Source organism: Syzygium oleosum, unplaced genomic scaffold (genome assembly GCF_021117445.2).
Source record: "Syzygium oleosum isolate NSW1041296 unplaced genomic scaffold, Sole_v2.1 Sole_v2.03, whole genome shotgun sequence".
Lineage (NCBI taxonomy): Eukaryota > Viridiplantae > Streptophyta > Magnoliopsida > Myrtales > Myrtaceae > Syzygium > Syzygium oleosum.
This window is the reverse complement of record NW_026607487.1, coordinates 5,772,191-5,790,402: the sequence shown is the minus strand read 5'-3', so window position 1 is coordinate 5,790,402 and position 18,212 is coordinate 5,772,191. Positions and strand designations below refer to the sequence as shown.

General features: G+C 42.6%; 1 protein-coding gene and 1 pseudogene across 1 annotated transcript; both read right to left on the bottom strand.

Moving 5' to 3' along the window:
* Nucleotides 1–706: 706 nt before the first annotated feature.
* LOC115663023 (serine/threonine-protein phosphatase PP1-like) lies at nt 707–6,997 on the bottom strand. The gene is made up of 4 exons (XM_030585080.2): nt 6,532–6,997; nt 3,363–3,922; nt 2,734–3,015; nt 707–1,078 (listed from the first exon to the last, which is right to left on the bottom strand). Exons 1-4 carry the CDS (start codon nt 6,704–6,706, stop codon nt 1,055–1,057), a joined length of 1,041 nt encoding a protein of 346 aa, XP_030440940.1. The 5' UTR covers nt 6,707–6,997; the 3' UTR covers nt 707–1,054.
* A 10,530-nt stretch (nt 6,998–17,527) lies between these two features.
* Nucleotides 17,528–18,212, bottom strand: LOC115663024 (peptidyl-prolyl cis-trans isomerase CYP19-3-like; annotated as a pseudogene).

Genomic DNA, 18,212 nt, shown 5'->3' with positions numbered 1-18,212 from the left:
GAAGCGCGTGAACAAATTATGATAAGGTTTAGGATGGCTTCCCAGGACTTTCTTTTGGCAGAATAAATAACTTATGACTAAGTAATGACCAAAAAGGAAATTAATAACCTTTGCAAGCTAGTCAAGGGAGCACACGTTAGGCAGCTTGGTCATTCCCTGATAATAATCTCAGGCTGATAAAAGGCCCGACATATCGGCATTGTAAAAATGGTATAAAAGAAGCCTTCCCTTTTGCATAGACCATACGGTCAAAGGCAAAACATCGCAGTCACCGGAAACCCATTTCTCATCAGAAGAGTCGATGCTAGAAAAACATATGCAGCAGAAATGCACTTCTCGAGAAGATTAGGAAACCAAGTCCAAACAGATAAAAAGGAGACAAGTGAGGAATAACTAGACAGACAGACAGACACATCCCAGCAGGAGAGCATCTAATAGTTTTTACCATATTTCTGATTGACCAACCAAATCCCGACGAAAGGGCACCATCGAAATCTGAAAGACTCTTAAAACAATTCGACAACAGAATAATGAAGACCAACAAGCTAACTATGTCTTTGTGACAGATGGATTGGTCAGTAGACACCAAATATCAACATGCCTTCCGTAATTAAAGCACATACTATTCTACTCCATGGAGTTACTCCAGGTGATGGAAAAACAATTAGAGCTCACTTCGGAAAGACATCAAAACGACACTGTCAAATGATAGAAGAGAAGTCCAAGCAGATTCTTCAAGTGAGGTTAAAGACGCAAAATCACATTCTTCACAGCCTCAATCACAGACGATGGAGATATTGACGCAGAACTCTAATAATTACCAGCAACTGAGGCAGCTATTAGTGTACAAAGAGGAGGCGAACGGAGTTACCGCCTTCTAAAATTCAAACCCAGCTTTATATCAAGGAAAACAATATCTTTTCCCCTCCCACTTCTTTACAATGCAGCAAATTACAGAGAAAATCAAAATGATCTCGAGTTTCCTCCGTTTGCAATCCTCACGTGCTCTGTGCGTACAGGTCTCTCAATGCCTCTCTACCAACCTACCTACTTATCAAACTTTTGCACCGAGGAAAGACTGCAAAGATAATACAAGAGATAAACATAGTGTATGGAAAGAAATATAAACGGGTATGATGTAAGAAAGAAGCATATGACATGCACACTGTAATCAAGTTTTACAGCAACTTTTGACTAGCCCCATCACTTAATTTTTTGTGTCTTTAAGTATAGAAATAGAAGCCTATGTGAATGATTACTATTACAACACAGGCCTCACAAAATAGGCATATATAACTTTTAAAGTCGAATTCCACAGAAGCTGGTAAGTTGATGTCTTGAGCAGTTCCATACAGATTATAAAATCATGACACTGCTCTCTTTGCATACGTTCATTTCCCAACATTGTATCCATCTACACATGAAAGTAAGGGCAGCATTGCGCATGATGAAAACATCAAGAACAAGCTTCCTTGGAAACATATCGAAAAATCAGTGAGGCACGCACAGAATATCCTTCAGATCTTTTTCTACAAGCATATTAATATTGGAGTTCTGTGTAAGTGAGACAAACAAAGGTTCTACTATCGAAGCACTTTTAAATGGATAATTTCTTTGATAGTTTAGTTAACGAGTTTTAAGATTAAATTCCCAAAACTTCACACTGTTTTCCTCAAAACTGATATATTCTCACCAAATGTTGTCAAAGAGAGTCTCAGAAATAGCTCACAGCTGGAAATCCGAAATGTTATTTTCAAGAAGGAAAAGAAGATTCTCTAACTAAAACAAATCCAAAACTCACTGCAAGAAGTCCGAATTGTCATCAACAACCTATTGATACAAGTAGGAACAAGCCAAAACAATTTGCCCATACATTTGTCCATGTGGCCGTTTGTCAATCCTCATTGCCTATTGTTTTTGTGAAACAATTAGGAGACCACCTATTCCCATTCTTGTCTAGGTCATATACCTAATAGTCATTAAACCCTATTTATGCTTCTTTACCTTTCTTTTGCTCACCTGTGGGTAAGCACTCAGCAGACTTGTCAGTACTATTAACAGAATACCCAACTCAAGGTCAAATATACATTTCTGTTCTTAAGCTTTCTGAGAAATAACAGTAAAAGTAAGAGCAGATACACAAATTATACAAACAGTTTCATTCAGGCTATCTTTTGCCCTCACATATTCCCAAAATCTATTTAGAGCACCAACTGATGGCACAGAACTACAGGCAAACCAGATTAACAAGACCAGAAGTAACGAAGAGCATCCCCATAATAGTTTTGGTTACAACGTTTTGGATTCAACAATCAATTAGAACAAGGAATCAGATTTATTTATTTTTTTGGTTGAAAAGGAATTAGATATGACTAGTCAACTTTCTTACGTGGATAATTTAATCCTCTCACAATTTATGAAGCCTTAAGTTAGGCAAAAATTTTCCATCCCCATTTGTCGTTCTACGTCAACAAATGCCTTTGTTACACTCCCGAGTTATTTGCAAATTCAGTACACGAAAATTTTCTCCCATTTTGTCTATACATCCTATGCCAGCTACCATTTCATTCCGATTGTGTAATTTCAGGTAGCCCGACCTAAGAGTCCTGGAATTTCAAGGTTGAAGCTACCTATGACATAAAATCAAGATTAAAACATCAATGCCCGTATTTAAATGGTTGAATATAAACATAAGGCATCGATTTCTCTGTCTAATGAAAGAATCACATTAACCTTTACGCCAGTTGGAGTATTTCCAGGCTTTGCTGTTGTCGTGCTCCCAAAAGCATTGGCTCCTGAGGGAGAACTCAAAGGCTTAGCAGGAGTCATTGTCATGGCTCCAGAGTTAAATTTTAGCTTCTTATCAGCAGGCTTTAGTATTTGGAAAGAGCACATCAGGGTCTCATCAACACTCATCATGGCACCAGCATTGTCAAACTCCCCACAGTAGTTAGGTGCCGAAAATATAGTTACTAGTTGCCGGTTAGCAAAGAATTCGTAGCCATCCTCCACAACCTGCAAACAAACGTGGTAAAAAGAGCACCAGATACGATCAAAACATAAGTGCCTCCCTCCAAAAAAATCATACCAAATAACTGCACGAATGAAGCATGGACCAAACGTATCTGCAACTCAATGACATAAATTGCCATGAGTTGCCTTTATGGGAGTAACAAGGTAAAAGAGAAAGAAAAAGAAAGAAAAACAGGAAATATCCAGTGATCTACAAATAGGATGTCCTAGTGCTTGTCCAAGTCTAATAAGAGTATAATCCAAAGTCATTTTGACAGGCTTGAAGAGGGTGGAAACTGGTCAAGTTAGAATGCGTAAAATGAATTAAGCCACTGAAAGAAAATAAAAACCTGATGAGCACGGCAAACAAGGTCCAGATCATGCTTCTCGAGAAACTCTGTCACCTTGTCTGACCCAAAGGTATATGAAACTCCTCGGTCATTCATTCCCCAGCCCTGTACATCCTTGCTAGGATCTGACCAGAGAAGATCACAGAGCAAACCAGTATCTGGTACATCCGTGGGACGCTGCAAGTTCCTAATTTGGTCTAAATGGTGTAAGTCAGGTGAAAGACCGCCATGCATGCACAGAATCTTCTCATCTATCAAGGCTGCCACAGGCAGACAATTAAAGCAGTCTGTGAAAGTCTTCCACAACCTGACATTGAACCTTCTCTTACACTCATCATAAAATCCATATATCCGATTTATAGAAGCACATTCGTGGTTTCCTCTCAAGAGGAAAAAGTTTTCGGGGTATTTAATCTTATATGCTAGGAGTAGACATATTGTCTCCAGACTTTGCTTGCCTCTATCCACATAGTCCCCCAAAAACAAGTAATTGGCATGAGGAGGCAATCCCCCATACTCAAAAAGTCTCAAAAGATCCGAGTATTGTCCGTGGATGTCCCCTGAAACTCGAGAAAAATAGTTCCTTGTCATTAAATTTTCAAAAGTTTGTTGACGGATAAAAAGAACGAAATATGTTCAGGGGAAAAGCAAAACAAGCAGCTATGAGATTATGATAGAGTGGGTAGAGCAGTGATATATTAATTGAGAAGGAAAAAACGTTGAAATCAGCTCAGTTGCCAAAAGTATGCCATATTCTTTCGGTATCTATGAGATTTTTTTAAAGGATTTTTACTCAGTTATCATTGAACTCCTGTCAATTCTTCACAGAATGAAATAGAGCATCTTGAATGAAATACAAGCATCCAGTAGAAGCAGCTAAATTCCAACAAGATAATACAATTAAACCTGGTGATACAAAAGAAATCAACATCCTATGCAATAAATGAATCTATGACAAGCGGAAAATAAGCTCCAAATCAAGAGACAATTTCGAAGCACGACTTAACATATGAACTGCAAAAGTTCTCACCATCAGCAACGGCGCCAAGAGAGGAACATTAACAAAGTCAACAGATCATAAATGATGCCAATAGAAAGTCAATCAGGGAACCAGGGCCATATACAACGGTGGCATTAGATTCATCAGAATTAAAGTTGAGCTTAAACCATTAACACTGACTGTTCACTCCAAAATCAGACAGAGTAGTGTGACCAAAAATATCTAATTTGTTGATCGATTAAAGAGGTGGTATAACTTGTGAAGCGCATTCCACGAGAACCAGACAACCTAGAAACTTCATCCCATCCTAACATAGCTTAAACTACAATTGAACACATAATATCAACAAAAAATATTTGATGAAATGCAAGTGAAACATAGATTTGTTCAGTTCACCAAACTTGATCAATCTCTTTTCATGGTTAGAATAGAGGAAAGCCAACTGGAGAAACTGACATGAGAATCAATGGACAAATTTTGAATCTTTCTATACAAACTGAAACCTCTGCAGTGCCTATCGGCCTGTGGTGCTCACGAAGTTGCAGCCATTACTGTAAAAGGTTAGCTCAGAAAGAAGCCACTTTAGAAAGGGGTAATTGCTCTTATATCCATCACCTTATCTGCTTCGGGTAATTCCTAGCTATGCTTGTTCTCCCGCCCCTATCTATGATGACTAAGCCTATTGAGCCCATTTTCTCTCTCTCACTCGACCAACTCGATCAACCAGTGCAGCTCCTGACAGTCACTATTGATGTTTAAAATGACTGATCAACCTCATCAATCAGATCTACCGATCACCTGCAAGAGGATGTTCGGTTTAAGGCCACATTTTTAGTCCACGTACCTCTGCCCATTCAACGAGCCCACCACCCTACTCCACCACGATGCGAGTGAAGAGACAAAGACCGATATCAGCTTTCTCGATACCAAGGATAGACTAGGGAATCGAACATGTGACTTTCGATTTGCAAACCAAGTCCTGGACCAGTTGACCAATCAAAGCGGTGGTTCATACTTTCTAATTACAAAAAACCGAGAGATGCACTCTTGTAAACTTTCGTGTGCTGTCGTTTTGAAAGACAACCTAACCATTGGCCAAAAAAAGAGACTAACCACTAGCATCTTTGAATCAAGCATAATAAATATGGATCTTCGCCCAAAAAAATCACCCAAACAAGCAAAGCATGAGTGGCTGTAAGTTTGAGGACAAGCAGAACCACTTTATATGTCATGCTTGATTTTTTCTCCACCCCTTCTATTTTGAAGATTTACATCCTCAAGTTTCAGTCTCCACTTTCTTTCATTCTATGCATCACATTCTAGAGCATTAGCACCTAAACAACCCGTCGACTCTCCTCTCAATTTCCATAAGGACGACATTAGCATACTTGATTTTTTTAAAGAACAGTCACGTGGTAATCAAATTGAGAATACTGAAGGAAATACATACACGCGGGGCAGCGTTTATAGACAATACCAAAAAAATACTAACATCTGAAGGCAAATGCAGCAATATTGGAAATCGCGCAATTTGAGTTGTCCTTACCCTACCCACAGGACAGTGGAGAACATAACTAAATGTAACTATTCAGGCAGATACACCAGAAGAGACAATGAACGCATTAAATTGAAAGGAGCTCAAAAAATACAATCTATGAAGCGAAATCAACAACTGCCAAGACCTGGCGAAAGGTCTTAAATCAATAGCAAGCACAGGACAAGTCCAGAATTCACTGTGGACATTCGAAGGACAGAAGTTCCAAAAGGAAACAAGAAGAACATTCCTGCAAGCAAACAACTTTCAAACGCTCGAAACTACTAACAAATTGGACAAAGCACACGTTCAACAAGCTAATGCAACCGAACACAGAATCCACCGATGTAAGCAGGCATAACGAGGCATCCGATACAGAATCTTAAATCGCCCACAGAGTATGCCGCTCGTAACAAACTCACCCCAAATACATCATAACGAACAAAAAAAAAAAAAAAACCTATTTCAGTTCTCCCAGCTAACCATCTATCCTGAACTGAACCTATCCAAGAGAGTCGACCGCATAAATTTCTTAACAAAGACGAAACGCTACTTAGCTCAACGATAAACCAAGACAAAAGCCAGCACCGATACATCACAGATTAACCAAAAGCACACCAAACGAAGAGGACTACCGCATATCTTAATCGGCGCCTCGAGATCCAGCAGATTGGGCTGCTGCATGAAGATGTCCTTCGAGGCCACGCAAAGCTGCCGGATCTCCCCCTCCGACAGCTGGACTTGCTTCCCGGGCCGGGTGCGAACCTCCAGGAGCCGGCTGATGATGTCGTCCAGGACCGCTTGCTCCATCTAGAAAGAACAAAAACCCTCCCTAGGGTCCAGGGTCCGAAGAAAACGACGTAGCCGCAGCCGCCGCCGCCGCCGCCGCCGCCGCCACCAGCGCGCGCACCGGCGGCTCGGGGGGAGGTCAGGTCAACCGAGAGAGAGAGAGAGAGAGAGAGAGAGAGACGCTAACGAATCAGCGGTCGCCGCTCGGGGGCCGGGGAGCGGGACCGGAGGCGGAGGCCGAGCAGGAGAGGAGCATGCCGCGGCCGGCGGCGGCGGAGGTGGGGCGGCGGAGGAGGGGATCGAAGGGGCGGGGGGGGAGGTGGAGCTAGGGCATCGCGGGGAGGGAAAGGCCTGGCTCTCTTGGCGAAACGTGTAGAAACTTGAAAAGTGGAAAGAGAAGGAAAGGAGCCCCCTCTTCTTCTTGACTACGCAGGGGGGGCCTTTCGGTCAATTCACCGGTTGGGCGGTTGATTTTTTTTAAAAACCCACGACGGGCTTTTATTTTTTTTATTTTTTATTTAATAATCAACAGAGTTCACTATGATTAAAGAAGTGATTTTTGTGCGCTCCATGTTAGTGCGTACATGGTGTGCGGGAAATTTAAAGAAAGCTGCATGAGAGTAGTCAAGGCGCTGATTTGAATCATGATGCAAATTAGGTCGTTAATCAAATCGCCATCGGTCAAATGTTTGGTGAATGCCGGTTGCAGGTTCTCGAAGCCGAAAATGACACGAGATGGTCCATGAACCTTGGCTAAATGAGCAATGCGGTCCCCGAACTTTTAATTTGTTCAATATGATCCCTAAACTTGTGATATATATGTTTAATGTAGTCCTTGAATTTTATGAAAATATTCAATGTTGTCTTCGAATTTGAATTAATGAAATAACATTGGATCTTTTCATATGATCTAAAGATTGGATTAAACATTTACTAAAAGTTCAAAAATCTTATTATACAGATTAAAAGTTAATGAATAACATTATGTATGGATAAAATTTAGGAATCATTTGTGGAATTACCACGTTCCAAAAGTTCTAAACTTCCTCAATTCTAGTTCTTGTTTCATGGGGGCTGGGGAGAGATCCGATGAAGACAGGACAGGCTCATTATGGCAGATCAATGATGGGGAGTCGGCGGAGGTATGAGGAGAGGAGACACATTGGATCAAAGGCACTTGGTAGATAGTGTGGAATTGGCAAACGAGGAAGATGGAAATCAGTGGAGCTTGGTGTTCTTGGGTTGTGTGAACGGGGAAGAAACCTGTGCCTTAGAAGAAAGGAAAACAGCAAGAACTGGAAGCCTTTCAAGCTCACACCCAGTTGAGAAGTCAACTTGGGAAGTGATCTGGAAACTAGAATCTCCTCTGGCGACGGAGAATCTCATGTGCCGGTATGGGAAAGGGAGAAACGAAGCCGGTATCCGATCACTGTCCGCCGGAACGACTAGAAGGGTCGAAAGAGCTGTGAAATGGACACAAGTGAGTATCTTATTAGGCAATTAGAAGGGTCATAGAACCTGAAGGAACCCTCAATGCCTTATCTTGCTAGATGAATCTTACTGAAGAAAGCTCTTATCAGATGAATGAAAGACATGTTTCTGGGTCCAGGAAAGTGCAGAGCCTGCTTCCAGGCAGGCAGGAACAATGGCCACTCACTTCCTGCTGTCGCTTTGCGAGCCACCATGCACCTCATTTTCCGGCTACCATAACCAGTGCAAGTGGTGAGCTTGTGCCGCGAACCCCGAACATTCAGTGACGCGTAGTCCAACAAAAATGATAGGATACAATAATCCCCCTTCTCAAGCAAAGTGATCCAAAGCGTTTCATCAACCAAGTTATCGAGCAACCCGTGATTGAGCACTATTTTACTACTCGAACGTCATCGAGTTGGCGCCGTGTCCGTTGTCCCATGTCGCTTCGTGTACTCTTGTTGCTTCGTTGTGTGACTCAAGAGTTCGACGTACCCACCAGATTTGACTCTCTCTTCCTTCGTCATTTTCTCTGCATCTTCCAAAGATAACGACCCTTGAAAAGGAAGGCGGACATGGTTTTGAGCCTCACCAAACCTGTAGTTGACTGACTGGTTAAGCAGAAAACAATGGCATTAACAAATGGGATTAGACTGATTAGTTTGTAAGGCTCTACCTTACACTTTAGGGAATCATAGTCCCTCTTGCATGTTTTATGTATTTCAGTCTGATTAGAGTTTATCAGCAAGTGCCTCTCGGGACATTTGTTAACCATGTTTTGAAATGACTTTTCGATTTTCAAAATATTGATTATACAGGCCAAGTTCTCTTAAAAGTACCAACTTTAAGTTGGGTCTCGATCCTAGTCTATGTTGAGTAGGTCACTCCCAATTGGAGAGGCCAAAGGGAGGGGGAAAGAAAATCAAGAGAGATCGGGAGATAAATCAACATGATCTTCCACATCCAGAAAATCATGAGTGTTCTAAAAACAAATCACCGTGATTTTCATATCGTACAATTCCAATTGGGATTGCATTTGCTCCTATAAATAGGAGTCCTCCTCAATGGAGGGATATATACAAAAAAGCAAGAAGATCAGAGTATAGCGGAAGAAACAATCTTTTTCTTCCAAGAGAGTTATCTTCAAGAGAGTTATCCAGTTGTGAGAGGTTCATATCCACAAATTGAAGACAGTGAGAGATCCACCTTAGGGTGAAGTTGTATCCCATTATTTATCATAGTGGAAGTTTGAAGTGGACTACGGTCCCGTGATTTTTCCCTTCACCTTGAAGGGTTTCCATGTTAAAATTCTGGTGTTATTTACTATTCGTCTTTACCGCTTTCATCAAATATTTTATCCTATTTAATTGTCACAGAAATAGTGGTGGGAAAATTATCCGGGCCTTTTCGCAAATATTGTTCTTTTCCCAATAAGTGGTATCAGAGCCAGGTTGCTCTATATATTATTTTTTTGTGCAAAATTAAATGGAGGAGAATTCTGGAAACATGATAAAATTGACCGCATTCAATTATGCGATCTGGAAACCAAAGATGGAGGATCTGCTATACATTAAAGACCTTTGGAGGCCAATCGTGATACCAATGGAGGAACCAACACCAACGTCCAAGGAGGTAGATCCTGTAGCGAAAGACAAATCGGCATCGTCCTCTGGTGGCAAACCAACGACCATGTCCGAAAGTGAATGGATGGTGCTCAATCGAAAGTGTGCTGCTCAAATCCGGCAATGGATCGACAAGAGTATTTTTCAAAATTTTGCTAATGAACATGATGTTGGTGTTCTTTGGCAAAAATTAGAGAAAATGTATGCAAGAACAACGGCGCAAAATAAAGCAAATCACATGCGGCGGCTCGTGAATTTGAAATACGAAGATGGGAGCAGTGTCTCGGAACACATGAGTGAGTTTCAAGGTATAGTAGACCAACTCAACTCTATGAAGATGACATTAGATGATGAGTTGCAGGCGTTGCTGCTACTTAGCTCTTTGCCGAAAAGCTGGGACACACTTGTTGTGTCAGTCAGCAACTCGGCTCCTGACGGCAAGCTTACCATGGACATGGTAAAAGATAGAACGTTGAATGAAGAATCCTGGCGAAAAGAGAGCGGGAGTCAACCTGGAATCCGAGGCCCTTGTCATTAACCGACAAGAAAATCAAGAACGGAGAGGGAGAAGCAAAAGCCGAAATTTCCGAAATCAGCAGCGAGGAAAGTCCCAATCCAACTTCAGACGGACAAGAAGTGCCATCATTGTGGTAAATTGGGACACTTCATCCGAGAATGCAGAAAGCTAAAGGCAGAAAAATCAAAGAGTCATAACATCAACAAAGCTGACGAGAACCATACGAATGACACCGCAAATATTACAGACAAGGTAATCATTATTCAAAGTGATGATTCCATTAATCATGCATCGCAAGATTCGGCATGGGTAGTCGACTCCGGCGCATCCTACCATGTCACGGGTCGTCAAGATCTTTTTACATCTTACACCACTGGCAACTTTGGCTTTGTAAAGATGGGAAACGACGGTACGTCCAAAATTACTGGTATGGGTAATATTTATTTGGAGACTAATGTTGAATGTAGGCTTTTACTCAAAGATGTAAGACATGTTCCGGACATACGTCTCAATCTTATATCTACCAGCAAGCTCGATGACGAAGGCTACAGCAATTTCTTTAGTAATGGGAAATGGAAGCTTACTAAAGGTAATTTGGTGGTAGCCAAAGCAGAAAAAACTTGCTCTCTCTACATCACACAATCCAAGCTGTGTAGAGGAGAGGTGAATGTAACAAGAAAAGGAGTCACCACCGAGTTATGGCATAAAAGACTCGGACACATGAGTGAGAAAGGACTCAAGATTCTCACTGGAAAGCAACTCCTACCGGGAATGAAAGGTACACTGTTAAATTCTTGTGTCGACTGCATTATGGGAAAACAACACAGAGTAGCATTTCGTAATTCCCCACCATCCAGAAAAGCTGAAATTTTAGATTTAATACATACTGATGTATGCACAATGCAAACTAGAACACTTGGAGGTGCGCTTTATTTTGTAACATTTATTGATGACCACTCTAGAAAGGTATGGGCATTTGCCTTGAAAACTAAAGATCAAGTGCAGGAAATCTTCAAGCAATTTCATATGAAGGTTGAAAGAGAAATAGGAAGGCGATTGAAGTGTGTGCGTTCAGACAACGGTGGTGAATACCGAGGAAACGGTGGTGAATACCGAGGACCTTTCGAGGATTATTGCAAAAGTTTCGGGATCAAACTAGAAAGTTCCGTACCAAAAACACCTCAACACAACGGTGTCGCGGAGCGGATAAACAGAACCATCTGCGAAAAATCAGATGCATGCTCTCCAGCGCAAAGCTGCCAAACCACTTTTGGGGTGAGGCAATGAGGACGGCAGTTGACTTAATCAACCTATCACCTTCAGCACCACTTGACGGTGACGTACCACAAAGTGTCTGGACCAGTAAAGATGCTTCTTACGGCCATTTGAAGGTTTTCGGATGTAGAGCATTTGTTCACATTCCCAGGGATGAGAGATTAAAGCTCGACGGGAAATCAAAACAATGTATTTTTTTGGGCTACGCTCATGAAGAATTCGGCTATAGACTCTGGGACCCCGTTAGCCGGAAAATAGTCAGAAGTAGGGACGTGGTATTTCTTGAAGATCAGACAATCGAGGACTTCGAGAAGCACAAGAAATCTCAAACAATAGACGAATACCCTGTTGATCTTGGCCCAATCGCTCCTCCTACCGATTCTAATAATGAGCAAGCTGAATCTAGCATTGAAGGTATGACTACTTCAACTGAACTTGAACCAATTATTGAACAGGTCCCGTTAGAACCTCAATTGAGGAGATCAACCCGTGAACGACAATCTAGTCGTAGATATTCTCCCAACGAGTACATGATGCTCACTGACGGGGGAGAACCAGAGAACTACCAAGAAGCTGCGTTCCACGAGCACAAAGAGAAGTGGTTAAAAGTTATGCAAGAGGAGATGAAATCCTTAGACGAAAATCATACTTATGATTTAGTCAAATTGCCACAAGGAAGAAAAGCTCTCAAAAACAAGTGGGTGTTCAGACTAAAGACCGAAGAAGGTAACTCACAACCACGATACAAAGCAAGGTTGGTTGTGAAGGGATTCGCTTAGAAGAAAGATATCGACTTCGACGAGATATTTTCACCTGTGGTTAAAATGTCCTCTATCCGAGTTGTTCTTGGCTTGGCAGCAAGCTTGAACTTGGAGGTCGAGCAACTTGACGTGAAGACTGCATTTTTACATGGAGATCTAAACGAGGAGATCTACATGGATCAGCCTGAAGGCTTCAAAATCAAAGGCAAAGAAAATCTTGTGTGTAGACTGAGGAAGAGTCTTTACGGGCTCAAGCAGGCACCAAGACAGTGGTATAGAAAGTTCGATTCATTCATGGAAGAAAATAGGTTCAACAAAACCACCGCTGATCACTACGTGTTCGTCAAGAAATTTACCGATGGTAATTTCCTAATTCTTTTGCTTTACGTTGATGACATGCTAATTGTTGGCCAGGATAAAAGCAAGATCAACAACTTAAAGAAGGAATTAAGCAAGTCCTTTGCGATGAAGGATTTAGGACCTGCAAAACAAATTCTTGGGATGGAAATCTTCCGAGACAGGCAGAACCGTAAACTCTGGTTATCTCAAGAACGATATGTTAATAAAGTTCTTGAAAGATTTAACATGAATAAATCCAAAGCAGTTTGTTCTCTACTTGCAAACCACTTCAAGCTCAGTTTGGAGCAGTGCCTGAAAAGTGAGACAAAAAAGAAGGAAATGGAAAAGGTTCCTTATGCATCGGCGGTTGGCAGCCTAATGTACGCGATGGTATGCACGAGGCCTGATATCGCCTATGCAGTTGGTGTGGTAAGTAGGTTCTTATCCAATCCCGGTAAGGAACATTGGGCAGCAGTCAAATGGGTATTCAGGTATCTTCGAGGTACTTCTAATAACTGTATATGCTTTGGTAATGATACAACCGTGTTAGAAGGTTTTTCGGATGCAGACATGGCAGGGGATGTGGACTCAAGAAAGTCTACATCGGGGTACCTAATGACTTTTGCAGGGGGAGCAGTCTCATGGCAATCTCGACTACAAAAATGTGTTGCCCTATCTACTGCCGAAGCAGAGTATGTTGCGATAACGGAAGCATGTAAAGAACTCTTGTGGATGAAGAAGTTCCTACAAGAAGTGGGCCATAACCAAGAGAAGTATATCTTGTACTCGGATAGTCAAAGCGCAATACACCTCAGCAAAAATGCAACTTTCCACTCCAGGTCCAAACACAATGATATCGGATATCATTGGATACGTGATGTGTTGGAAGAAAAAGCCTTGCAGTTAAAGAAAATACGCACTGACAACAACAGCTCAGATATGATGACAAAATCCCTATCTATAGTGAAGATGCAAGCTTGTCGATTTGCAGGTTTGACACTCTCTCCGAATTGTTCGTGAGGGGGAGATTTGTTGAGTAGGTCACTCCCAATTGGAGAGGCCAAAGGGAGGGGGAAAGAAAATCAAGAGAGATCGGGAGATAAATCAACATGATCTTCCACATCCAGAAAATCATGAGTGTTCTGGAAACAAATCACCGTGATTTTCATATCGTACAATTCCAATTGGGATTGTATTTGCTCCTATAAATAGGAGTCCTCCTCAATGGAGAGATATATACAAAAAAGCAAGAAGATCAGAGTATAGCGGAAGAAACAATCTTCTTCTTCCAAGAGAGTTATCTTCAAGAGAGTTATCCAGTTTGTGAGAGGTTCATATCCACAAATTGAAGACAGTGAGAGATCCACCTTAGGGTGAAGTTGTATCCCATTATTTATCATAGTGGAAGTTTGAAGTGGACTACGGTCCCGTGGTTTTTCCCTTCACCTTGGAGGGTTTCCACGTTAAAATTCTGGTGTTATTTACTATTCGTCTTTACCGCTTTCATCAAATATTTTATCCTATTTAATTGTCACAGAAATAGTGGTGGGAAAATTATCCGGGCCTTTTCGCAAATATTGTTCTTTTCCCAACAGTCTAAACCTTTTTTTGTCTTGTGAATAAGTGCCGACTTTAGATCATTCCCTAATTCTTGCTAAAACTTTTTGTTATTCAATGAAAAAGCACCAACTTCCAATCAGTAATCAAAATCTGGGCCCCCTCCGATGATGCCATTAAAGATTCGACGTGTCATTTCATTTGTACTCGGTAAAAACTTGACGGGGGTTAAATATGAAGACCATCTAAAAGTTGGTGTCGTTTTATGAAGAAAAAAAAAACGTTGGTTTCTTGGAAACCAGTCATGGTCAACTGAAGCAGGCAAGTTGACTTTAAACACCCGTTGACTGAAAATGCATGGTTTTGACAGAAGACTATCCTTTGTATTTTGCATGAAGTTCGGCTTTTACGTTTTCAACACTTGGTACCAATCGATGTGCTGACCTTGGACTGCACATGCAGACCATTAATGCTAAAGATATTAAAATTGTTTCGCGAATTCGATTCATATAGTGACGCGACACGCGTAGCCCGAGCTTTGCCTCGTCGCTTCCCAAGCCAAGTTCGTAAATCGTCGCTTTTCCGAGCATAACTTTCCTGTGTAAATAGCATCTCCACTGGAACCGCGTGCTCAATTTCCACTGAGGATGCTTCCATTTGCTGCCGATGTGGATCGAGCAGCTTGTGCTCCTACGACCTCCGATGGCAAGAGACCGAAACGCGTCGAGGCGGGTCGAATTTGCATCGGATGAGCGCCGCCCTGAAAATAAACCCGGGCCGACTTCTTTCGGGGGGCCGAAGGATAGGCCCGAGAGCCGTGCCACCGCCGCCGCTAAAGGCCAAGTTGTATTGAAGATTAGTACTGTAACATAAAGCTTACTCATCAAGCAAATCTCAGTCCCTCTCTCTTACATGTACATAGAGAAGACCGGATCAACTTGTGTTATTTTAACATTGCACTTAGGAGAGAGGGATTGGAGTACAGCTTTACAAGTATAAAAAGGAGCACACCTCCATTGATAAAGGTGGAAGCTGCGACTCTCTCAGCTCTGGTTATCACCAATGAAGTTCACCGGCATTTGTCTGCTCGCTCTCTTCTTGATCCAAGGCTTGTTCCCGGGGCGCGTCGCTTGCCGGGCGCCGGCGGCGGATGTACCCGCCTGGGAACCTCCGAAGCCTTATGATTCGGGAAGAGCTCAATATATATTCCGGGGGAATTACCATAGCTTAAGGAAAGCGAGGCGTAGATCGCCGCCGCCTCCTCCTCCCTTTCACAACGTTCCCGTCCATCAAAGTCCTCCTCCACCACGGCCCCCACCTCCGCCTCCACCGCATCCTCCGCCGCCACCGCAGTCGCCGTATTAGTGCACAAGCATATATGTGATTCCATGGATGCGCAGTGATTTCTGTTTCGGTTGGGCACCAACTTGTGTGTTATGTGATTTCATGGCTCGTATGAATAATCGTACTTTTGGTTTTGAGCTGTGTGTGTTATTGAACCAACGATTCCATCTAAATCAAGATACGCATATCGATTGATTGATTCGCTTCTCCGATAGGGTTCGTCGACGAGAAATTTTCGCAGTTACACTGTTTCGATCCGGATGGAAATCTGGTGAATCAAAACGAAGCATAAAAACAAGCACAAAATCCATTGCTTCAACACTGAACAGCAATTTCCGAAAAGCACAAAGTTACTAGACTATACGATTACTTTTTCCGGCCGAAAATCCTCGTTCTAGCCCGCATTATCAAACACTTGCCGCTACCGCTATGCGACGCCGCTGCTTCTAAAGCCGCCACTTGGCCGATTCCGGCTATAAAGAAATCGACAACGGGTCGTTTTATTTCACGTTCCATTTGGACCGCCTTGAGTCGGCTTTCCTATTTCCTTCGTAACTCGACCCCTTTACACTGTGCCTGTGCTCCGAAGAGTGGTCGCCATTGCGCTGTTGCCCGAAATCATGTGCCACGATTGGTCTCATTGAGCTAACTATTGCCTACAATAGAAGATCACGAAGGGGGCATCTTGTTAAGTTGTATCTGTTGTTATTTGCAGATCAAATATGTGTAGTTTGAATCTTCACAGGAGGAGATTCAAGAGGTCGTTCGTCGACAGTAAGATTTGCCCTCACTCAAGTTTAAATTATCGAGTCATGAAATCAGTGGTAAGTATTATTGGTTACTTCGCTTTGCTCCAACCATTTATGTGAGATTCTTCTTTCTTTCACACCTCACACGTGGCAATTGTTAAATGGCTCAGGACCTCGTGAAGTCCACGAGGTCGGGGCGAAGTACAGCTAGCGAGTTGACTACGGAAATGCATTGACTACAAATGCATGGTGGAGAGCAAAAGGATCGTCCTTGCACTTTTTCTCAGAAAGTTCGGCTCTAAACGCGCTTTTGACTTGCTCAAGCGAACTTGGACTTCATACCCCTATAAAGTATCGTATCTCAAAACTGCGTGCTATCGCCATTCCAGTTCATAACTCCCCCTTCTAAAAGCATTCACGGGCATAGGCCAGAAACCGATGGAGGCTCGGCCGCTTGTGCTCGTGGCGATGCTTCTATTCGCAGCGGTTGCAGACCGAGCAGCTTGCGTGACCACCTTCAATGGCGAGACCCCAATGCGCTCCCGTCTGTCAAGAGAACTGGCAATGCAGGTGTTCCAACACGATGACTTCAGAGTCAGAAGCATAGGCCCTAGGATATTGCCGCCGCCGGCGCCGCAGGCCAACCGCGCATATCGCCAGGATACGCCACCATCTCCACCATCTCGCGGCATCATAAATTGAGGAGCGCCCGTTTGCCATGCTAGACATATATGATCATATCTCGAATCAGGGGCCATGAGCATTGTGTCCTCGTACCTTTGGGGAACTTTTGTGTTGTTCGACTCTTTGATAATAAACGTCTCAATTCTCAAGGTGTTGCTTATCTTTTCCGTAAGATACTTGGCTTCTCACTACATAGGCAATCTCACGGCGTTGTTGGTCCGCCTTGGTCTGATAACATGAACAGTTCACAAGTCTAACTTCTTGTTCCTGTTGTTTTCTTTGGGTAATCTTTTGTTTCCAACTTTTTGGGCAAGAGAGATGGTTGGTAGTTACCATTGCAAATCTACGTGAGTTGAAAGCGCTCAATGCTAGTTCTCTCTTTACTTGTTTCCAGCAAAAACAGCTAGAAGATTAAACTCAGTACCGATTTAGCCATAAGCATCATTCTGATATATACAAAGACCTCAACGATCTAATTATAACATTTCACGCCATCTAAATTGAATTATCCTAACGAACAATACTTGCACCGATCAGTCCCATGGACATCATTATAAGAACGTCATAGTTATGTACGAGCGACATAAGGTTCAGCATCATAAATACTTTTGAGAGACTCATCCACAATGAGATAAGTAGTCTAGACAAGTATTTTAAATTCACCTTCTAGACAGTGCTAGCCATCAGTTTTCTCTGATAGCTGACCGCAGTCTTCGATTACAACTGTTTCCCGTGTACTTCCGCTATCAGAACCCACACTCTCCATCTCCTTAACCACATTATACCCGTCTACAACCTTCCCGAACACGACGTGCTTCCCATCCAGCCACAGGGTCTTCGCGGTGCATATAAAGAACTGAGAACCGTTGGTGTCGGGTCCTGCATTGGCCATCGACGGCACTCCTGGCCCGGTGTGTTTCATTTTGAAGTTCTCATCGGCAAATTTCGTTCCATATATAGATTCCCCTCCAGTTCCATTGCCCCTAGTGAAATCCCCGCCTTGACACATGAAGCTGGGGATTATGCGGTGAAAGGCCGATCCCTTGTAATGCAGTGGTTTCCCAGATCTACCAATCCCCTTCTCCCCGGTGCACAGAGCACGGAAATTTTCAGCGGTTTTGGGAGTGACGTCTGCAAACAGCTCCATCACAACCTGCCCACTTTCATCTTACCGATCAATATGTCGAAGAAAACCTTTGGATTCGACAT

Excerpts from the sequence above, each read along its gene's own strand:
- LOC115663023 (XM_030585080.2), bottom strand. The coding sequence starts at position 6,706 with ATGGAGCAAGCGGTCCTGGACGACATCATCAGCCGGCTCCTGGAGGTT. Across the intron at positions 3,016-3,362 it reads TTGTTTGCCGTGCTCATCAG|GTTGTGGAGGATGGCTACGA; the intron begins GTTTTTATTTTC and ends GTTTGTTTGCAG. Across the intron at positions 1,079-2,733 it reads ATACTCCAACTGGCGTAAAG|TCTTTCCTCGGTGCAAAAGT; the intron begins GTTAATGTGATT and ends TTATCTTTGCAG.